Source organism: Rhinolophus sinicus, chromosome 16 (assembly GCF_057876585.1).
Source record: "Rhinolophus sinicus isolate RSI-liver-muscle chromosome 16, RSI-T2T, whole genome shotgun sequence".
NCBI classification, from domain to species: Eukaryota; Metazoa; Chordata; class Mammalia; order Chiroptera; family Rhinolophidae; genus Rhinolophus; species Rhinolophus sinicus.
In genome coordinates, this window is record NC_142516.1 from 147,522,007 (window position 1) to 147,546,853 (window position 24,847).

Genomic DNA, 24,847 nt, shown 5'->3' on the forward strand with positions numbered 1-24,847 from the left:
GTCAGAGTGAGTAAAACAATGAATGAAGTCATTTTTAAGTCTGTACCTTCTCTAAGTTGAAACAGTAACATTTGTAACTTTATTGATACAACTAAAGTACTTCTTTTAGTCTAAAATTAAACTCTTCTTTGCACATTGAAGGGCACATTTTCAATATTCAAAAAACAAAAAACAACTTGTATAGAAAATTCACAAAGACAGATGTGTATCTGGGAGGTCTCACCTTTACCAGGTGATGTGCTACTGCTGTTGCTGAGCTGCAAGTCTTGGAAGCTGTATCTGCTTTAGCTCATTTGGATTGAAGCAGCACATGCTAGCTAGAAATCATTCTATATTTGTTGTAAAAGTCCCATTATACCTCAAAACCTTTTCTTTCCCTCTTCTATACTGACCTATTGCAGCTAATAATATACATAGAAAAAAATGCATTGTAACAAACTACACTGGCTGTCCAAACTGCTGCATTGTAGGATTTTAGAGTAATTACTCTAGAAACTGGCATTTCTGCTCTGTATAAAGCGTATAAACAAAATGGACGCAGAGCCTCTTTGGGATTTGTGAGCAAGGAATCTACTAGAGGAAGAGAGGAGTATCAATTACATAAAATTCTCCTTTCCTCTTCTCCTTTTTTTCAGGTGACTTTTTGTGGGCTATTTAGGTGGTGTGTATATATGTGTGTGTATTTTTCTTGTAGTGTGTTTTGAGTGCCTGAGATGGATGAAAGGAAATAAAGGTAAGGGGCATCTGCTGATGGGATGAGCTCTGAGCTGAGAGCTGAGAAGTCTAAGCACCCTTCTTGGCTCTACCCACAAACCACATGTGAAATCTTGGGTAAAGCAAGTTATCTTTTCTTTTTTCCCCCATCATCTAAACCCTACAAGTTATGTGTTCTGATGCATAATTTCCTTATGTGAGGACCAAGGATTAATCTCTAAGGTCCCAAATATCCCCCAACACTTTTCTTTTTCTTCATTTGTTTCTGAATTTGATTTTTTCACATTTCCTTTTCACACCCAATACTTTGGCCCCATGCTTGTCAGTTTAATTCATTCATCTGACAAATAATTACTGAATGCTGACCATACACCAAAGCGCTGGGTATAGCGTGATGAACAAAACAGACAAAGAGCCCTCCGCTCATGGAGTTTATTTCATTCATGTGGGAAAGGCAGACAATGCGTTTTTAAAAGTAAAATATGTCAAATAGCAAAGTGTGTCAAGTAGTGGTAACTGCTACAAAATAAATAAAGTGGAACCATCAGTTTTGTACACCTGAAACTATTTTTTTTTTCAATTTTTATTTTTTTTATTAAAGTGGAGGAAGGAGGAAATAAAATGTTGGAAAGGGTGGTCGTAATTTTAAACAGTGTGACTAGGAGGAAGTGGCTTATTGTGGAAAGGCTTGAAGAAAGGGAGGGACCCACTATGCAGGTTTCGGGGGCAGGTGGTCCCGGCAGAGGAAAGGTAAATGAGGAGACCCTGAGGTATGCCACATGTTTGAAGAAGAGCAGCAAGTCCACCAGATTTGATTTGTACGCTAAAAGGATCATGTTAAGTGCTATTAATATATTAGTAATAGCCTAGGGAGCAGGGCAGAGGTCTGAAGACTTTGGCTGCTGCAATAATTCAGATCAGGGATGATGAAGGCTTGGGTCAGGATGGGGGCAGTGGAAGGGGTGAAACAAAGAGGAATCAAAAAAATACAAGGTTTTAGCTCAGATTGCCATTTTCTGAGATAGGAAACATTGCACGAGAAATGTTTGTTTTGCTTTTTTGTGGGTTGTGGCTAGCACAGACTCAGTTTTCAATATATAAACACTGAGAAATCTATTAGAATCCAAGGAGAGAAATCAAGTGGCAGAGACAACCTGAGTACCCTTTCCAGCATGAGCACTAAGGTATGAAAAACCTTTTATGTAACCATTAAAAAGAATGACATAGATCTTTATACAATGACTTGGAAAGACATACAAGATTTATTGTTGTATGAAAAAATGCGTAATTCTATTTCTGGAAGAACATATCTATTGTTCATAACTTAAATACCTCTGGGGGTAGGACGTGTACTTCTGTGATGTTTAATTTTATGGTCAACTTGGCTAGGTCACAGTATTCAGATATCTGGCTAAACATTATTCTAAATTTTTCTATGAAGATATTTTTTTAGATGAGACTAACATTTATGAGAATAAACATTAGATGAGAATAAAGCAGATTACCCTCCATAATGTGGGTGGGCCTCATTCAATCAGTTGAAGAAAAAGACCTGACCTCCCAAAGAAGGAGGAATCCTGCAAGCACACTGTCTCTGGACTCGAACTGCAGCTCTCTTTCCCTGCCCTGAAGACTTGAACTTGACTCCACAATCACATAAATTAATCATGTAAATTAACCACTTTCCCACCTCCATCCCTTCACACACACCCCACACACACACATACACACACACACCCTATTAGTCCTGTTTCTTTGGAGAATCCTAATACAATTTCTTATGACATGCATGTAAATATCTAAATTTTTAAATTTTTAAATTAAAAGAGTATGCAATACTTTCTTAAGCGGGAAAACAAGAATAACCACATGTCTCAGGTGCAACACTTAAAATTCACGATACATAGGGCAAGTGTATATACATACACTACTATACATATACTTTAATCCGTAAACTTTACTACACCTCTATACATATACGTATAAACTATACATGCATGTTATTATTAACATCCTTCCTATCTCAATGGATACAAAACCACTCCGTCTTTGACCCAAGCCCCAGGCCTCTCCTCTGATATTCTCAATAAACATAGGGAACTAACAGAAATACCCATGGTGAGTTTACAACCTGAACAAGGTACCCAAGGTACATATGCAGACATTTTAAAGGCTATAAATGATACCTAGTAAATGAATTCACAAAGAAATATTCAAATACAATAGCAACAAACAGAGATGTGCTAATTAACACAAGGTACCTTTTTTAACAGAAAAATTATTTTGAAAATTATAATATAATTATAAAAGTAATAACTATATTTTTTTTCAGCAGATAGTTAAATAATTTTGAAAATTAACTAATAGTAGGGAAAGTGCAAAATAATATTCAAGTGTATGATGAGTGGCTTTCTGAAGAGTTATGAAATTATTGGCAACACGTATACTAACCCATAAAATTATTCATGGTATTGACTCAATTTGAGAGGAAATGTGTTCTACAATTTTGAAAATATACACGTTTGAAAATAATTCAAAACTTAAGAAAAGCAAAACACATGAAGTTGTTCATTAGAAAACCATTCGTCATGGCAAAAATGAGGGGTAACTGAACTCCAATATCTAATAGTTGGGATTCATGGAGAAGTAAAACATGTCACATCTACTCATCAGAATGTTAAATACAGCTTCATTATAACAATGCTGATTCTTTACAGCAATATGAAAAATAATTAACAGGATCTTAAGTGAAAAAATATTCAACATACAAAGTTATGATTCAATTTCATTAGAAATGTGGACTTGAAAGGACCTAACAGAGAAAGGTACAAAGAAAACAGAGCAAACAAACTCACCAAGGTCACTATTTTCAAAAGCATCTGTATATAATACATGAGTCCTTATTTTTATTACAAAAACTGGGAGAAAATCTCCAATAGAAAAAAAGCACTTAAAATACTCAACAAAGTGCAAATATTTTTAAAAACTATTTCCTCTCTAATAAGAAACTGCTAAAAGAATTTTACCATGGAAACTTTTCTAACACATTCAAGAACCCACTTCTTATACAAAGATATCTCATTTAATAGCAAAATAAAACCATGATGAAGCCAAGATCAAACACATGGGGGAAAACTAGTTGAATACTTTTTTTTACTCTGTAAATTAGAAGAATATACAAAGTAATAATTCTTTCACACTTACCACTGTACCAAGAAACTGAATGCTCATGCTTCCACCTGCTTCGCGTGAAAGACACTGGGGGGAAATAAAGAGGTATAAAATTAATTCTCATCCACACAAAAATGTGTGCATGAATATTCCTATCAGAATTATTCCTATTAGTGAATAATTCAAGTGAAAAATGGATAAACAAAATATGACATATTCATTTAATATTATTTAGCCATAAAAAGGAGTGAAGTACTGATACATGCTACCACAGAACCACATGTTATATGATTCCATTTAACATGAAATATCTAGAATTGGCAAATTCAGAGACAGGAAGTAAAATGGTACATTCTGGCTATTCTTTACAGAAGAATCTCGGCTGCCCTAGACTTTCAGGTTGTCAGTAACTCCTCAGGCCCCAGCTAGCAGAAGTTGCAGGTTTTCTGTTAGTTTGTTGCCTAAGACTATACCAACTATCACATCTTTTCATGAGTGCAGATAATTTTATAAAACTTTGCTGAGGAAAGTACTAGGAGAATTTTTTGATGATCCGAGGAATTGGTAGGGGGAGGGGTGAAAACCGGAGCTTCATGGATCTGTTAGCAGCTAAGAACAAAAGTAATGAAGACATACATAAGCTTTGGTATGTCCTACTAAAAAAGAAACATGCTCCAAACTCTAGAGCAGGAGGCCAAGTGACCGAGATTGCTAATGCCAGGTCTGGAATGGTTAGAAAAAGTAGTAGATTCCATGGATACATTTGATAAAGTTGTCCAGGAAAGAAAAGATGCACTACGGCTTCTTCAGATTGCTCAAGAAAAAGCTAGACTAGTGCTTGGATAAGAGACATCTTTGGAAGAATCATCTGACACAGTTCAAGAAGTGGCCTATACCTTAATAGCAGATACTGTAGGAAATGATCCCTTGCAATGTCTTATGTGAAACATGTCGTCAGACTGAGATTTGAGAAATAAGTCCACATTGAAGCAAGGAGGAAAAGTTTAGAGAAAAAGAAAGAAAAATTTCTTCAGGAAAGGTTTCCACATCTTTCTCATGTCCAGAAGTCAAGACGTGTCTAATATGTCTGAACTCTTAAATTACCATTGTTTTTCTTGGATAATAGTCTACATACAAAAGTAAATATATGTGAAGTTCCTTATAAAGAAATTGTATTTTCAGTCAAATAACTATTTACTTATCAATTGGTCTACGTCTTAACATGCCATACTAATTCTGGAAGTGGTTATGCTTCACCAAACATTTTTAAAAAATCAAGTATAAAATACAGATTAAATTCCCATTTAATTAAAAAGGAAGAAAGATCAATTGGTGGTTGCCAAGGAGAGGAGGGTTGGGAGGAAATGGGGAGTTACTGTTATGAGGTTTCTTTTGGGGTGTGTGAAAATGTTCCAAAATTGATTGTGGTGATGACTGCACAAATCTATGCAGAAACCAAAAAATGCTAAATTATATACTTTGGGTGAACTGTATGGTATATGAATTATATCTCAATGAAGTCATTATAAAAAAATGACTTAGCATTTGTTTAAAATACTAATGAGAACAATGCAATTCTTCTATGTCCAGAAAGTAGTAAAAAGAGAAATGACCTCTGTTATGATTTATTTGTTAATAAGTTCAAACTAAATATAATATTGTCTATGCATTTCTTAATTATTTGAATTTTAGTTTAGTAATAAAATTAGATTACTAAATAGTACACTGGAAGTAAATTATACTTCTTCCAGACAATTCTCACCAGTAAAATTGGATTATTTATTCCTAATTTGTTCTTCAAAATTCTTCCTTTCTTGTGCTAATCAGAGGATCCAGTGGCTTCAAAGACTGTGCAAACAAATAAAACAGTTCTAAGTAGCTGCGAGTTTTTTTAGAGTTCCCAGATGTAGCCCTGGAGAAAGTATTAGTGGCCTTCACTTAACTACATGCATAAACTATTACTTTATTCCTTTTAAAGAAGTATAGGTTTACTAACTCCAGTCTTTATGATCACGTAAGCAAAAGAACCCAGAGTGAACCTCTGAGTCGCAGGTTTCTTGATTGAGGGAGGTTAGATCAATGAAAAGGAAAGCAGTTTAATGCACAATGATACCAAAATGTTTAAATGTTTACCCCTACCCATAAATATTATCAAGTGACTTGACTCAATACTCTGACTAGCATACTCAGTGTCATGTGGTATAGTGTAGAAAACAAAATCAGTATTTTTATCCATTAATTTCACTTGTAAGAATTTATCCTAAGGAAAAAAGTCATGAATAGGAAGAAAAACATAGCTACAAAAATGTCATCAACAGTGTAGTTTATAGAATCTAAAAATTTCAAGCAATCTAAACGAAAGAAACTGGTCAAATAAATTATGGTGTATTCATGCAGACATTTAAAATTTTTGGAAACATGAAATATGTTTATAGTATATTCCTAAGTGCAAAAAGAAAGAACAAAACAGTATGTTCAGAATAAATCTTGTTAAAAATTCTACAGGTTTACATAAAATTCTAGCACAAATAATGCACTTAAATAGTTAACTGCTATTTCTGGGTGAAAGCTATTAGTTGACCTTGCTTTTGGCTTATCTGTTGTTCCTATTCTTCTATATGGACATGTATAACTTAATAAACGCAAAAAGAAATAATACAGAATGGAATAAAGTAGACTCTTTTCTTCAGTGTCCGAAGGGATTAAGAATTGAGTCTTGAATCCTAGGTTCTAATACTGGCACTTCTACTTTAGTCATCCATCTAACCAACCATCCATCCATCCATCCATCCATCCATCCATCCATCCATCCATCCATCCATGTGTTGAGCACTACTAGCTGAATTAAGATCCACCCTCCTGGAGACTAAAGGAAGGAACAGAATTCTAAGAGAAATATAATTCAATCTGATAAATCCATAAGACAAAATGTACAATGTGTTACAGGATAAGAGGCCAGACCAGTAAAATGCCCAGAAAGATTAAGGTAGACTTGCAGATAAACATTAGAGCTGGGTATTAAAAAATGAGCAGGAATTCTCCAAAAGGGAACTAAAAGAGAAACTTTTGGTCTGATGAGACAGTTTATGAAAATTTCAGATTAAGAAAAAGCATGGTGAGTTTAAAGAATGGTGAGTAGTTCAGTATAGCCAGAAATAGGTTTGGTTGATGAAGGGAAGTAGCAAGAAAGGAAACTGAGAAGGATTACAGTACCGGTCACATCTTGTACAGAGAGAGTTCATACTTTACAAAGTTCTTATGCTTAAGAACTGGGAGTAACATGTTTATGTTTCAGAAAGATTGATGGTCTGAGGTACGATTGAGGATGTATAGGAAGGATGGGGAAGGACTGGGCTGGGAGGCCAAGGAAAATGCTACTACACTCACGCAGGTCAGAGACCTCAAGGGCTAAGTGAACACAATAGTAGAAGTAAACATGATTCATTCATAGAAACACAGAATTTGAAAAGCATACAAATATGAAAATCTACCTTTTGTTTTACTTATGAGGAAATTAAAGGTACAGGAACATAAAAAGTAATTTGTCTATATTGCAACAGGAGAATAAGAATCCCAACCCAACCATTTTGACTGTGCAGGATGCAATGTCTCTACAATGTCTTAGACTAGATCATCAACTAGCTGTGGTGGGTTCTTTAAGGACAAGACCCATTTTCTTGCATTTCCTCCTAACCCCAACAGCACTGCAGAAACAGAAACATAAGATCAATCTTCACCAAGAATTCTGAAGTTTTTCCATGCGGTGAAAGAGTGAATTAAACATCTCTCAATGTTTAATTGTCTAGCAGAAGTTTTAACTGGAGAGGATTAGAGGTGAAGCTGTCAAGAAATTGGAAAAAGAAGTGATGTAGAATGATTTCGATTGTGTATGAACAGTCCAATAACCTGATTACTTCTACACTGCCGAGGTTTTAACAGCAGTGAGGAAAACACTCAGAGCATTCCCATTACTTCCAGACCAGGACACATCCCAGCCTGTGGCAGAAAAGAAGAGCCACGGGATCCAGTCCATATTGCCAGTATAGAATCAGCACAATTAATCACCTCTGTAATTCAGTAACAGACTCAATCATAACAGTTCGTCAGAATTAGAAATTTTCTGATTGAAAAGTGTGGCTACTGGATTCTGAGAAGATGGCAGCAGTGGCAGTTTCTGAATCTTCCCCAGAAACACTGAAAAGGCCTAGTAGCAACCAACTTCCCTAGCACCCCATTTGTTGTCTACAAATATCATTTCCCGCTCAAAGAAATCAAGGCTTCTTGAACAAATGGCTGATTCAAGGCTTGGGGCAGAAATGGGGCTTCTATGTCTTGTCATATCAGAAAAAAAGGGAGCGGTCAAAGACTGGGGTCACATCAAAAGGACTCGGCATTACAGTATTACAAAACAAGTGCTTAATTATTACTATATTTTGAATGTTGCCCCCCCCCCCCCCCGCCAAAGCCAGTGTCTTTCCATAGACAGGTACTGCCAAGTACCGACATCAATCCACATGCATATGATTTCACTCGAGCATAGTCATCACTTGGAAGCCATTTGTAGAATTTTGTTCGATTCTTCTCTTGATATTTGCCTTTAGCATAACATTATACTACCGTTTAAAAATTTTTAATTGGAAGTTAGGGGGAAGATTCTCAATTGTACAGTTAAATGGATTTTAAAATATGGAGATTTCCTTTGCTCTTACATTGCGGTTTAAAAATTGCTACTGGAACTGTAGTTTGCTTCTTGTTTTAATCTTTTGACAGCCCTGGAAGTGTGAAAAGCATCTTGACATTAGTTGTGATCCAAATGTTAGTTGTCAAAATGACTTTACTACAGTATGCATTTTGCATGTAAGCGCTGTTTTGTCTTGCAATTTGAGGTTGAATTCCTTAAGAAACTATAAGTAGTCTGCTACATAAGCTAATTTTCAGAGTCATTTAATGTTTAATAATAGTGGCTGAGGGTGGTTCTTCTTGTTCAGAAAAATTTTAGTCTTGGTCCTAAGCACACAAAATATCACAATAAACTTTACCACTGCTAAGCCACTGAACTGCTGTGTGAGGGGAAATCAGGGCATTAAGTTTCTACTTAAACAAAAAGACATATACACACAAATGAATGTGGCTGTGTTCTGGTACAAATGTACTTATGGACACTGAAATCTGAATCTCATATGCTTTTCATGTGTGATGAAACATTATTTTTCCTTTAACTTTTTCCAACCATTTATAAAGGTAATTAACCACTCAACTTGTGAGCCATCCAAAAACAGGCAGTGAGCTGGACTTCCAGTCTAAACCAGGGGCAGTGCCCCTACCCTGGATAACTGCAGTGGTCACATCCTCCTCAGAGCAGTGATTTTAAATCACGTCATATCCTTCTTCTATCTAAAAACCCTTCAAAAGCTTCACAACAAGAATTGAATAAAACCCAAACTCTTTGGCCTATAAGGACTACATGATCTGGTCTCTGCCTATCTCGTTCCGCTCTCAAAATTACACAAGACATTGGCCTTCCGTCTGGCCTCCACACAAACCAAGCTTTTTCCTGTCTCAGCACCTTTCCACTTGCCATGCCTTCTACTTGGGAATTTCTTCCCTCAGATTTCTGCTTGGCTGCCTTCCTCTCTTCATAGATCTCAACTCAATGTGAGCTATTCAGAGAGAACTTCCTAACCACCACCCTAGCTAAAGCTACCTTCTCTAGTCACTTTCTACAAATTATCCTGTTTTATAGTCTTCATCGACCTTAGGACTCAAAGCATCTTTTTTATGTGTTTGCATGTTTGGTATCTACAGCCCCCTGTCGCAACGTAAGTCTTGGTCACTGCTGTATCACCAAAATCTAGAACTCAGCTTAGGTCATATCTGACATTACCTTCCATGTAAGAGCCATTAAAAAACATACAATAGGGGCCAGCCCGGTGGCTCAGGCAGTTAGAGCTCCAAGCTCCTAACACCGAAGGCTGCCGGTTGGATTCCCACATGGGCCAGTGGGCTCTCAACCACAAGGTTGCCGGTTCAACTCCTCGAGTCCCACAAGGGATGGTGGGCAGCACCCCCTGCAACTAAGATGGAACACGGCACCTTGAGCTGAGCTGCCGGATGGCTCAGTTGGGTGGAGCGCATCCTCTCAACCACAAGGTTGCCAGTTCGATTCCTCGAGTCCCGCAAGGGACGGTGGGCTGCACCCCCTGCAACTAAGATTGAACTGGCACCTTGATCTGAGCTGCCGCTGAGCTCCCGGATGGCTCAGTTGGGTGGAGCGCATCCTCTCAACCACAAGGTTGCCGGTTCGACTCCCGCAAGGGATGGTGGGCTGTGCCCCTGCAACTAGCAATGGACCTGGAGCTGAGCTGCACCCTCCACAACTAAGACTGAAAGGACAACAACTTGACTTGGAAAAAAGGCCTGGAAGTACACACTGTTCCCCAATAAAGTCCTGTTCCCCTTCCCCAATAAAATCTTTAAAAAAAACAACATACAATAGTTCCTTTTCCTTACCCTGCAAGGGTTAGACTGATTCTCAGGCAAATAGAAGTAATTCTGCCATATGTAAAAGGGCAATAGTTATATTTTCACATTAAAAACACAAATTGTATCAATGAATATGTAAACCATAGATACAAGTACCAATAATTTGCCCCTAACTTTGCATTCAGTTTAAAGCAGGTTATAATTACATACATAATGACTATCAGCCTTTTTCCCCCCACCACACTACCACAATCTGTATGCTTGCATAGAAAGAGAGGGAGGGACAGAGGGAAGAAGGGAGGGAAGAAAAGAAAAGAGAGGAGGGGAGGGGAGGGGAGGGGAGGGGAGGGGAGGGGAGGGGAGGGGAGGGGAGGGGAGGAGAGGGGAGAGGAGGGGAGAGGAGAGGAGAGGAGAGGAGAGACAGAGAAAGATCCCAAACCTAACCTATCTCAGCAATAAGGATCAATGTAACGAAAAATAGGAAAATAAAACTTCATTCAAAACTGTAATTTACTTCTATACAGGAAACAGGAATATACACTTTTCCCACAGTCTAGGATTAAGACAATTAGGTTTTAGAATCCACAAAGAACAAAGTATTCAATGCCTACAATGAGGCATGCCAAAACAAATATGAACTGACCGCTTGATAAGCTAACAGCAAAAAGTAAAAAAAAAAAAAAAAAAAAAAATTAAGACTTTGATTTTCATGAAATATATTCCATCCTTATTAAAATATTTTCTCCAAATATTTTACCCCTTTTTCATTTTAAGTGGCACTTCATAGCTAGAGATTTCCTTCTTATTTTGATAGTCTGCTCCAACATTTACAAAATATACTCCTTTGCTTCTTTAAACAAAAGACTATTTAAGAAGACTTTGTTAACAAAGTCATTTTAACATGTTAGAATCAAATTCATATAAAATTAGCAAAGTCGCGCACTCAAACAAAAGCAAAAATATTCACAAAATAATAAACCAAATGTTCTAAAAATATCTTCCTAGGATAATAAAATCAGAGGCAATTTCACCTTTAAAAGTAATCTCACTGAACAGTAAGAGGAAGAAATAGTAATAGTTTTCTTTTTCCCCTCACTGATTTCCAACTTGATAATATGTTTTAAAGGCCATTACTGTGGGATTTGTCTTATCGGTCTCCAGCGCAGCTGCGTGCATTATTTTCCATGTTTACTACAATCAGTGTTTATACTATTTAAAATGCTCTTCTTCTGGCAGCTACTAAAATATCATTTTCTAGTTAATACAGAGTGGAGGAGAAAAAAGTATGTGTGGGGGTGGGGAGGGATTCAGAAAGACATTTTTCTATTACATTAAAATTTTAAAAGCAACACCAAATCATAAAACATATGCCACTAGAGACGAGAAACTGCTAGGACTATGTTATAAAAGCAGGTAGACTTGCACCAAAATTAATATTTTAAATTATAGTTGCAAAAACATCACAGCTGTTAAATTGTGATTAAATTTTTTTAAGCATAGTGAAAGGAGTTATTTCTGTTCTACTGGTGGACTTGTTTCTAAGATGTGTAACTTTAATAGATGTTTTCAGGAATGTAAAAAGATGATTAATAATTACTGTTTCATTTCTTACTTCTTTAGAAAAAAATACCTCTACTTATTCTAAGTTACATATTTATGTATCCTATACATCCTAAATAGGTGGTTTCATATTACATCTGATGACTCGAGTAATCACATGCATATAGTACAAAATAACAGTTAATTACTTCTAAGGGGTAAGGATGGGGAGAAACATCTGAAAAACATGGAAAACATTTATTTTGGAACTAAAAACATAAGATGATTAATTCCAACTACAAGCAAAGTATAAGCAAAAACATAAGTCACTTCATTTCATTTTCTAATTAAAATATTATTAAATACTTATTTAGCATCTGCGCATATTTATTAGGATTAAAACTAGTTCTCAGAGATTGTGGAGTTATTTTCATCTAAAAAGCTGAGAAAATAACTTATTTTTAACTTCTTCTCAAGTGGTGTGAAGATCAATTCATTTTCTTCAAAACCAGAAAATAAAGGCTCACTTAAAAAAATCTATTTAAATTCTGTGTGGGCAAGCATTTGCGAATATATCAGTAGTTATACTGATAACTGATAACTATGTCAGTAGTTATACTACTATCTGCAAACACAATAACATCTCTTCTATCATATTCATGTGCTTGTATAATATCCTGTGTTACACAGTCCCATTGAACATTTTAAGTTATCATGTTATATAATCTATTTAACCCTGCAATCAATTCACAAGTAATCCATTTAATCTGGTATTCTGTAGTAAATAACATGAGATTCCTGTGACACTACTCCAAATTTGTCTGCTTTAACATAGAAAATTAGTTCCACTTAGTTGACTATCAATGACCTATTCAATGTAGAATACACTAGTGCTGCGATCAGCTTTGTACTATTATTTATAATAAATTTATTTTCTCCAGAAAATATTTAAACAAGAATATGAGAAATAAAAAGAAAACAGCCTTTAAAGGTACACCATGAATAGCTTCACAGTGCACAAATGCAGAAATTGTTAGACCTTAGCAGGATCTGAAGATATTTTCAAAAGTATTTAGCTACTCTTCAGGCCTGTAGACAACCTGCTGTGAGCAGGTGGATGGAAGAAATCATGCCACACAAAGAAACAGGCCAATAGCAGTTAGTCGGCTCTGCTTGCAAATGTTCAAACAACATGACTACGCAAAATGAAAATCTAGTATGTAAAATGCTAACAAGAAGCAATATATTAAATCCCACTGGACAAATTACATTGTAAGAAATAGAAAACTATTTGAGTTATTCAAAGTAAAATTGAAGAGCCTCTTTCAAGCGTAGAAAAAATTGCTTCACAGTAATAGAGTATAGTCATAGTAATAAAAAAAAAAAGTTCTATTCATCCCGCACGTTCCACACTACGAAGATGCTGGGTGTGTGGAGAAAACAGAGTGAGCTCAACACGTATAGAACACAGCAAATCTTTTGTTTTGTTTCAACACTTTAATTGTATGCGACAGGCAGGAAATCTTTCCATTTTTAAAAAATAGTTCTAATTTTTGTTAAGCTTCGAAATTAAGCTGTCAACTCGATGAGAAATTCATCTTCCATTTAAAAATGAATTTAACGCATCTATTTCTAATTTTAAATAAGAAAAACCAAAATTGTGGTTGACACACGGGGGAACACTAAAAAAAGAATATTTGTATTTTTCGTCTATAAACTCTCCCTGATTTATAAAAGGTTTTGTTTCTAACTGTGTAACCACTAGTCACATGTGGCTATTGAGAAATTGAAATGTTATTAATGCAATTGAAAAACGCATTTTTCGGTTTAATTTAATTAGCTTAAATTTAAATTCAGAAGCAGTGTAATGTATTTTTCTATCAAACACAACTTCATTGTTTTGTTAGGGCCTAGATTTCACTTTAATTGTTCCATTACTTAAGTTATTGTTGTACACATGCCAGGCGTTATGTGTCATTTCTGGTATCACATTAATATTTTTTTTATATTGTTTCATGTAGAAATGCCAACCTTTTGGATAAATTGGGTTCAAATAAACTGGATTAGTAAAATTAATTTCACTTGTTCTTTCCTAATGTGCCTACTAAGAAACTTAAAACTGCATATATATGGCTCATAGTAGATTTCTGTTAGAAACGTTGCTTTATTCCCCAACTTTTTAAATGAGTAATTTGGAAATCAGAATATATCTTCCCACAAAAAAATGAGAAATGGTTTTTAGTTTCTTAAACTTACCACTAAGACCTATTTAATGAGCATTGTTACCGACGGACTCAACATTTGCTATGAAAATAGCAGGAAAGTGCTAGTATATAACCAACATAAAAAAAGAAAATAAATGTGAAATTCTATTATTTTTCTTGAATGATGATATTTGAGAAAAACCTGGTTCAGTTGTTATATGGAAGAACTACATTAAAAACTTATAAAAATGCTAAGCAGGACCTTTAAGAGTTTTCAGTGTTTAGATCCCAGTTATTTATTATAAATGATTTCATTTTAAAATATATGACTTCCTCCTCCTTTCAGATAGATGCATCACTAGCTCTATACTTAAAAAGTTATTAACAATGATTAGAATTTTTGTCCAGAAATATATATGACTTTCCTGAAGTCAGAAGAGAAGACTTAAAGCCGCTAACTGGATAAATTGGAATGCAGGGTAGACTTGACTGAGCACTGAATAATTAGTGACACAGGGCGAAGGAGGGCACAAACAGTGCATGCACAAACCTCTGAGAAGGAGGAAATCAGCCTGAGATGGACCTTTTTCTATACCTGTCAGTACATAGCGCTGTTAGTCTTTCTTTTTTTCCACTGTTAGTCTTAAGCAGCTCAGGAGCTACCCAGAGCAAATGAAGGAAGGTAAGAAAGACATTTATTCAACTGGAAAGAAACGTGCTTGATATACAAGATACGTCAGTAGGCAGGTCCTTGGGAGCCCTCGTTTCTCTATGCTCTCACAGAAACTACAGTGATTCTGCATCTGCAGAATTCAACCAGCCATGTTATCTAACAGAGTATGGATTTTGCAAATGTTGGAAGATCAGGAATTAAAGAAAACTGATAAAATGGCTAAGAAGGCCATTTGATGAAGGCTTAGAAAAAAATCTAAATCTTAAAATGAAGGTTATTTGTGAAATTAAAAAATGCAAGGTGAGTGTCCATTCATTCATTCATCCATTCATCCACAGTTACTGAGCCTTTCCATGTGCCAGGAACTCAGCAAGTTAGTAGGAATTCAAGGGCAAGTCAATTTAGATTAATTAAAGGAAGCTAGTAACCTATCAAATTTGGTGTTCAAATGGTGGTACATGCCAAAATACAATTTATTTTTAAAGAAACTAATGGATAAAATTAAGCTCATGAAGTTTACGAGTGAAAACCAGGAAGGTGAATAGACAGTGTAATCTGATTGGATGAATAGGGAGAAAATTCCTAAGGCAAAAGTATGTTTCCTCCCCAAGTATCCCATCACCTAATCAGATAAAGGTGTTAAATGCTACTGTTTATGTAGTCACAGGGATTCAACAATAAAACTAAGTAGCTGCTAAATACTCACTTATCCTTAAGGAAGATGACAACTAGGCTAGCTGGTAGGACATAATAAGAAACGGAAACCAGGATTTGCCCATCTCCCACTTCAAGAGACTATGAAAGAAGTTAAAAATTAATGAGAGGAGTCTTATGCTAAGAATTTGAAGTTGAACACTTTAAGCTAAGCCAGAGGGATTTCATGAGAGTCACTTGGTTTTCTATGTATCTCCTGGATTTGGAGGGACACGTAGAGAAGACAAGCAATCCTTTCGGTGACAGGGCAAGAAGAGAAAAGACTGGCGAGGCAAGGATTTACAACTGTTTCTTTTGGTTCAGATGTGGATCATGCAAAAGAGATGGGGGCTGGGTCATTATGAGAGACCCTGCCCAACAGGAACACCTGGAAGGATGAGAATAGGATGCTGAAGGCAACTGGAAAAGACAGAGCAGGCATTAGGGTTCTGCAGATGAGGAATTCCCCCAGATCTACATAAGACACCAGCCATCGATGGGCATTTGCCATGACCCAAAAGAATGAATACCAGATAACATCTGCTGGCTCTTCCTGCTGTGTACTTCCTATCTTTACCCTCCACTGCAAATTTGGAGAGACCCAGATAGCAGGTAAGAAGTGGAAGAGATTATAAAGCAACAAAGAAGAAAGTAACTCTCTCATCTTCCCTATAAAAATTTCTCAATCTAGAAGTTTTACTAGTTTTCGCCTGTTTTTGACATTACAATAAACTAGACTTTTAAATATACCCTCTTCCAAATAGAATATTGCTTGCTTATTACCTGGTAGCAACTGTACAGATTGTGAGAATTATACACGATTTTATGTAGAGAAGGAAAGAATCAGTTGAGAGAATGGGTTTAAAAGAACAGTTGTAAGAAAGTTGCTTCTATTTGCACTAAAAAAGTTCCATTTATGTAGTGAATTGGCTATACTATAAAACAGGTGAAGGCAGAGCAAGTATTGGAAAATATTCTGAATGCTTTTTCAATAACTATCTAAATGAGATACCACTACCCACTAGGATAGCTATTATAAAAATAAAAACAACAACCAGAAAGTAACAAGCATTGGTAAAAATTTGGAGAAAGGGAATCCTTGTACATCATTGATGGGAATGTGAAATGGTGCAGCTGATGTGAAAAACAGTTCTTCAAAAAATTAAACTAGAATTACAACATGATATAGCAATTTCCACTTCTGGGTACATACCCAAAAGAACTAAAAACCAGGACTCAAAGAGATATTTGTACAACCATGCTATTAACAGCATTATTTACAACAGCCAAAAGGTAGAAAAAAGTAAATGTCCATTGACAGAAGAAAGGATAAACAAATTGTGGTATATACATGCAATGGAATATTATTCAGCCTTAAAAAGGAAGGAAATTACGATATATGTTATAACATGGATAAACCTTAAACACATTATGCTAAGTGAAATAAGCAAGTCACAAAATAAGAAATACGATATGATTCCACTTACGTGAGGTACCTAGAATAGCCAAATTCATAGAGACAGGAAGTAGAATGGGAGTTGCCAGGGGCTTGGGGGAAGCAGAATCACAGGTTATTGTTTAATGGGAACAGAGTTTCAGTTTGGGATGATGAAAAACTTCTATGGATGGATAGAGGGGATGGTTGAACAATTCAAATGTACTTAATGCCACTGAACTATAGATCTAAAAATGGTTAAAAATGGTAAATTTTATATTTTATAATTTATGTATATTTTATACAACTTTTAAAATCCTGTTAAGGTTACAAAATAGTGTTGAAGAAAAATCTAACAAAAGAACAGCAGATTTAATCTCAGATTGGCATAGAACTCCAAATTTCTATCGTTTTTTTCCTGCTTTTAGAAATTGGTACATGATTGGTGGCTTGGTTTGTAAAAGCCTGGAATGCAGCGTTCCCTTTCAAAACCTTTCTTTTAAAAGGATAACCACCTAACAATGCCTGCCAAGGCCAACAAAATATTTAAAAAAAAGAAAGAAAGGAAAACAGTCAAAGCAGTGGACCAATATTTGTTGGATTTAGGATTTAGTGGTCCTTATGTCATCCATTGTATGTATAGAGCAGCATTCAACAAATTGTTTCAAGTTCTCATCATCAACTTCTTCAAACTCAACTGCCCCTTCTCTGTATAGTTTTAGCGCCCTACTTTAGGATCTGTTACCTCATGAGTGAAGAAATATGATTATTTTCTAAATGAACTCCTTCCCCACTACCCCTTCAAATTCTTAGCCCCTCTTTTATTATGAAGACACATTAACCTTCCACAACAGCTTTTTGATGAACATTACTTTCCGCTGCAAAAAATCATTTCAATGATATCTCCACCGGTAACTGAAAAGCACAGACTCTTTAACCTTCCATTCATATCTTGGCTCCTCCAATCTATTTTCCCATGCTAAGTTAGCATTATTTCCCTACCTGAAGGCTTCCCAATCTACCTCCCATTTCATGAGTATGCTTTCGTAAGGTGTATCTTAAATGCCATCTGATACCCTTGGTCTGCACAACACATACACAACACACACACCCTTTTTAAGTAGCTAAGGATTCCCTAGAGATGAAAAATGAAAGGGAGTGATTGGCATAGAGCTCATGAAAGCAAATATAGTGACCAGAGTTTCATATGAAAAGGGAATAAAATCATACTTTTGTTTACATTTAATTGAGAAATACTTCACAGAAACAATAAGCCTCTTAAAGAATTTCGGGGTTGGAAAGGTGAGAGGGAGGCAAGCTAGTAAGGGGAGAAAACCATGACTATAAACAGTTCTGGCACAACTGGCTATCCGTATTTTAAAAAGTAAAACCGGATCTTATACCATACACAAAATCGATCCCAGGAAGATTAAGGATTTAAATGTGAAAAGGCACAATTTAAAAGGTTTAGAAGAAAAATATAGGTGAGTATCTTTATGAGTGTGGGAGTAGAAGAGGATTGTTTAATCCAATACAAAATACATAAACCATAAACGAAAAGATTGAAAATTCTAATATTTACTCTCAGATTAAAAACATATAATTTAAAATACAAGCTACAAACTGGGAGAAGTTATTTTTAACACATATAACAAAGGATCACAATCCACAAAATATAAAGAACCTTTATGAGTCAATAAGAAAAAGACAACCGCATTTTTAAAACTGGGCAAAAGCCATGAACAGGCATTTGTAGAAGAGAAAAGAGAACTGTCAATAAATAAATATGTTTTGAAATGCTCACTGCAATCATTAATCAGGGAATTACACATTAAAACCTCAAAGAGATACCACTTAAATCTACTAGCCGGGAAAAGCCTAAGTAGTCCGATAGTAATTCACTAGGATATGAAGCGAAATTGTTAAGGGCAGACACCTGGGTTCAAATTCTGACTCCTCCAATAACTAGCAGAATGCCTTGGGCAAGCCATTTATCCCCTAGAAGCCTAAATTTCCCCAACTGCAAAATTAGGGAAAACACGAGCACATACTTTATTGAATTGCTGTGAAGATTAAATAAATTAATACAATAAAGTGCTTAGAAGAGTCAGTGCCTGATATAGAAAGCATACAGTAAGATTAGCTTGTTATTCATATTAATATCATCTTCATATTGGTGGGCATATAAACTGGTATAATCACATAGGGAAAACCAGTTGGCATTACCATGCAGGATCACGGGTGCATAGTCCCTACAACCCAGACATTCTACTGGCACGTTCCTTGGAGGAACTCTTACTTCAAGAGGGAACATGCAGTAGAAGAATGTTCATATAAGCATTGTTTATGATAATAAAATAAATAACACAGATGTCTACTTAGGGGAGAAAGAATAAACTGAGGTATATTAATATGACTTAAAAATATGGAAATAAAGTAAAGCTGCATGCATTAGCATGGACCAAACTCACGAACATAATACTGGAGGAAAAAGGAACTCACAGAGCATGGAGGGTATGGTGCCATTTACATCAAGTTCAAAAACACAAATAGCTAACTAATATATTCTTTACAGTTTTACCATATATGTAAATACCCCTAAAGAAAAGGAAGGGATAAATTTAAATACCGGGTGGTGGTTGCTTCTGGGGGCAGGAGGAAGGAGGGTTTAATCTGAGGCTGCACTGAGAAAAGTCAATTGTACTGGTAAGGTTTCCTTTTTTAATCTAAATGGTCGGTAAACAGGCTCACCGCGTTAGTCTACAGTTTTTATAAGATTAACACATATTACTTTGTGTATATAAAACATTTAATAATAAAGAGTTAAAATGTATGTCCGAAAATCCAGGAAAAAAAAGAACAGCTATTATGGTAAAAGCACTTAAAAAAAATACCCGTAGTAATAGTTCTCCGAATTTACCATAAAACAAGTGCAAGAGAACTCCAAATACACAACAGTAGTTTCGTTGCTATTTGCTCGGAGGTATTGATCTGAATGGAACTCTTGGGCAATAATGCAGCCCAGGAAGTCAGCATAGAGAGAACTGGGGTTAGGAATGAACCTTGCAGATCTGCCCATGCTTAAGGACAGGAGGAAGAGAAATCAGCAAAGAACACTGTGAAGCCACCAGTTCGTTCTCCTGTCGTTCTTTCAAGTATCTTTATCACACAGTGCTCTTTATTCTGACTGCTGCTAATATTTTCCAGGCAAAATGATTTCCCATCTGTTTCTCTAATACCTTCTAAGCTCTCTCTTTGCCTCCAGTCTCATTCTTCTTCAATCCACTCTCTACAATGCAAACAAAAAAAGAGCGCTTTCTAAACTCCGGATCTGTGCACATCATCACTTCCTTAGTTAAAACTCTCCCATGGGTCCCACTGGCCTAAAGATACAGCAGAGGCCACACTATGCACTTAACAAGCCATCAAATGACCTGGCTCCTACTTACCTCACTTTTGCTCATCATTCCATAGCTTACTCTCTGATTTCAAAGGTTTAAAGCAGTGGTTCTCAAACTGTGGACCATGAACTAGCAGCAGCAGCATTACCTAGGAACTTATTAGAAATGCACGCCTAGGCCAGACCAACTCAATCGGAGTAAACTGAGGGCTGGTCCAACAATCTTTTTAGTTAATTCTGAGGCACAGTAAGTTTGAGTATCATTGGCTTAAAGCATGAATGAGAGGTAAATTATTATTTGAAGAACTCTCTGGGAAAGTTGAAAAGTACTATTATAGCAGAATGGTTAGAAGCATCCAGTCTGGGGTCACACTGCCAGGGTTCCAATTTCTGCTCAGCTTCTTCCTAGCTTTGTGATCATAGGGCAGTGACTTCGCTTGCCTCGGCACAGTGGAATACTTAACAGCATAGATCCTCTGCAAGACTGTTTGGATTTCAACTCTGGCTCTACCCCTCAGTAGCTGTCATCTTGAGCAAGTCACTGTACTTTCTCTGAGCCTCAGTTGCCTCCTTTACAAAAGTATAAATAACAGTACCTACTTTAAACAGCTTTTGTGAAGATAAAATGAGTTACTATATGTACCGTGCTTAGAACTGTACCTGATACACAGTAAGCACTATGTGTTATTTATTCTGATGATAATTGTTATCAAGTTCATGGGACCACATTATTTTTGGAGATAAAAAGTCAACACTGCATGTTAATGCCCATAGAAAGTAAATAAAATTAATTTATCTGGTCTGATAAGGAACAATTGTCCTCACCTTTCTTTAGGTAAATGACTTTTTTTTTTTTTTCAGTATACCATTTACCTCTCCGGGTTTATTTCCTTCCAACAGAGAACATGCAACTGAAAGCAATAACCTCCTCCAAAGAGTCAAGGAGTCTGCCTTGAGGGGGTCATTTATTTCACGTTAACTTTCTTTTGGTTTTTTTAAGCAAAGAACTTATAAAACTGAAAAAGGATTTATGGAACCTTATCCCTATGCATTGGAAAATATTTCTGGGAGTATTCTAAACACATACCCAGTGTTAATTTAGCTAGCAACTCTACACGTAAAAGTGCCATTAAGACACCTATCTGCATAGTCAACGAGAAGGATGCTGAAAATATTTTGACACAAAGATTAGGACTTTGTATCCTCTCTATTCAATACTGAGAGGTCATAGTATGTACCCCTGACCAAACACATGAATGCCTGAGCCACAGCACATTCAGTGCAGAGTATATACTATTGAACATAACCAAGTATAACAAAACCATGTTTTTTGAAGACATAATTACAATCGAAGTTATGTAAAATGATGCAGTGATATTTTTTTCAAGGGTCTCAAGTGTTTAACCTCCTACTTAGAATAGGAAAGAAAATATTAGGGAAAAAAAATATACTGGGACAAGTCACAAAACCAAAGTTAAAATACAGGCTCATTACTGAGAGTTTAACGTTTCTGAGAACTATGTAGGTAATATACCAATTGAACTTGCTTGGAAATTAGTTTAATCATCAAATATTTACTGGGGAATACTGGAATCCTCTGCTGCACAGTCTCTAACAGAAGTACTTATGAATCTGGTATAGAGCAGTCTCCATCTGTGATTCTCCTGATTTCTTTAGGTTTTAAAAATCAGTTTCTTATGTAAAATTGAGTTAAGGAAATGTGAGAACATTTTCATTAAAAACAAGAAAAAATAATGAGATTAAATGCTTTGGAAGGTTTATGATTTTTATTTGCATGTGACAGTTACATGTTCTATCGTGTCTTGTTTTGTTTTTCCTGGAAGCCTAAACCTCAACTATGAGGTTAGATGAAGAAATTTTAGCAGAATCTCTTGTCATAGCTTCCTACTTTAAAATGGAGGTCACTGTTACAAAGAATATTCAAATCAACTCTGGATTTCAAGGCATCTCCTCAATGCAAGAAATTTTATATTGGGAGAGGTTAACAAATTAAGATTACTCAGTTTTTAAAAGGCATCAATGTGCTAGACAAGTCAACCTGAATAGCTTGCTTATGTTTCTGCTGATATAATACTACACAATTTCAATTACACAGAAAAGGAAGGTAACAAAGTCAGTCATATTTTACAATTAAAATTCCACAATGGCAAAGAAAACTACTAATCTTTTAATACTTTTAGAAAAGCATACAGGATGCTTTATTTATAACAAAGTATAATATACTAACCTCTCTGGATTGCCTGAAAAAAAGAAAACATTGATTCCTTAGAATAAGACTTAAGATTCTCTAAAGTAAGAAAAACTGTTTTCAACTATAAAATGTATGAGATGGATAAAATGCAGCTTTTCCCTATCATATCTGTAAATATTAACCACGCAGGTACTGGGAAGGATTCTGGACTTAATGGAGTCCTCTAAGTAAAGCATCAGAATATTTACCTGTATCGTCCTCTGAGTGCCATCAATGTTGACAGACAATAAGGGTGAAGCCAGGTTCCACGTGCTGGTAACATTTAGTTTCGACCCATCAACTTCCACCTGTTGTGACACCAAATAAGACTGTTACCATAAAGGAAGACAGAAAACTGATCTCAAGTTCATTGCTGCATACAAAGCAGCAGCCATTTTAAACAGATGGCTCCCAAACAACCTGTCATGTTTACTGCTCCCGCCATGAAAGACAGGGTCCAACAAGAGTCTTCTTAGCCATCTCTGGGGAGAGATGAAGGACCTGGGCACAGCTGCCTCTTGGTACTGAGGTTTCAAGTAATTTCCAGTAAGTAACAAACAGCCTTCTAACTCCAAACCTATCTGGACATGCTACATTTACTGCAATTAGACAAGTAATGCATATAAATTCCAGTGACATTTTGCAACCCACACAACAGGGCCTGCATATAATATCCTCTCCAAGGACCAAGAAAGAACTTTTCTGTGTTAATTTTAATGAAGGACTATGCATTGTTATCGTAATTAAACAGAAGCTTTAATTAGGCAAAATTCTTTGGTGTTAAATATTAAAAGTCCATTTTGAACTTTGTAAAGTTCTATTACATTTTTGTTGATAATAAATGACTAATTTCATCAAGTTATCATTCATGAAGATACCAAAAAAAACCTCCATAATCTTTTAAAACAGATATTCTGAATAGAAAAATTTTAACTTCCAAAGAAATAATATGAAAGCAATTGAAAGAAAAATAAATCAAAGCTAATTTAAAATAAAAGGTACTATTAGTAATTTCTTCCTTTTCACTCACTCATTCCCTAACTCTTTAATATGAGAGGTTAAAAAAATAACCCTATTATTTTAAGTCTACAGTAAACAACATAACAGATTATTTAACTTTGTTAAAACTTCAAAATAAACCTGTAGCAGAGCCAACATATATATTATCCCTAACAATCACTTACTTCTCTTAAAAAAACACTCATTAAAATAAGACACACACGAACTTATACTGTTTAGAAGAATATGTGTGTACATATACATATTGACGTACATGTTTGAATAGATGTGTGTGTGTGTGTGTGTGTGTGAGAGAGAGACATACAAGGTATGATAAAAAAATGGTGAATGTTTAAATAAAAAAAAATTATTACAGTAAAAGACACACTGCCATTAATCCCCCTCAAAATACCCGTCTCACTGCAAACACACTTATCCCATCATTCTTGCCACTTTCTGAAGCATTTCTGGAAGTCCTCTTTCGTGAGTGTCTTTAGTTATGCTGTCGTGGCTGCCTCGATGTCCTGAACTTATTCAAAACGTTTAAATTTCATGGTCATTTTGACTTTGAGGAAGAGCCAGAAGTTACACGGTGCCAGATCCAGTGAATAAGGTAGATGAGGACACACTGTAATGTTTTTATTTAACAGAAATTGCCATATACTAGAAGCAATGTGTGACATGAAGTGTTGTCATGATAGAAGATGAAGCAGTTTGCCCATTTCATATTAATGCATTATTCGTCATCCATGATTTATGGCACACTTTAAAACAAACCTTCTCTCAACGGTAGCTCACACCCGACTGACTACACTGAACAAGTTGAAACTTGTCACACACTGTTACTAAGGCACAATGCACTGCTTCCCGTATTGAAGATCCCTTGGATGGTACTCGGTAGCAATATTCACCGTAGGTTTTTATCACACCTCGTGTGGTGTGTGTGTGTGTGTGTGTGTGTGTATTCCCCCTATAGTATAACCACAAAGTCTGGAAACAAAGATATGCTATTGGCTATGTAACGGAATCTCAGCAGCACACATATTATGCACTTGCTGGTGTTTCCAGGTTTAGTGCCCTCCCTACAGTATAACTCAGATAATGAGGGGAAAAAAGCAATGGTTTTGGAATCATACAGGCTTGAGTCTCACTTAATATTGATGTCTTATTAAGCTAGTTTACTAAGTTTAGAGTTGTTTACTAAACTGGAGTATTTACTCTGTGAGCGTCAGTTTCAAAACTATACTATAGTAAAAATATCTACAAAAGGGTGCTATAAAAATTA

General features: G+C 35.8%; 1 protein-coding gene and 1 pseudogene across 1 annotated transcript in view; one reads left to right on the plus strand and one right to left on the minus strand.

Moving 5' to 3' along the window:
• Window positions 1-24,847, minus strand: part of PCCA (propionyl-CoA carboxylase subunit alpha) — a 358,009-nt gene that overhangs the window by 61,083 nt on the left and 272,079 nt on the right. The window contains exons 20-21 of the mRNA XM_019754213.3: window positions 22,773-22,871; window positions 3,919-3,972 (exon numbers count right to left, since the gene is read on the minus strand). Coding sequence (XP_019609772.1) covers window positions 3,919-3,972; window positions 22,773-22,871 — 153 coding nt within the window. The remainder of the gene's footprint in view (window positions 1-3,918; window positions 3,973-22,772; window positions 22,872-24,847) is intronic.
• LOC109459599 (large ribosomal subunit protein uL29m pseudogene) lies at window positions 4,080-5,392 on the plus strand (annotated as a pseudogene).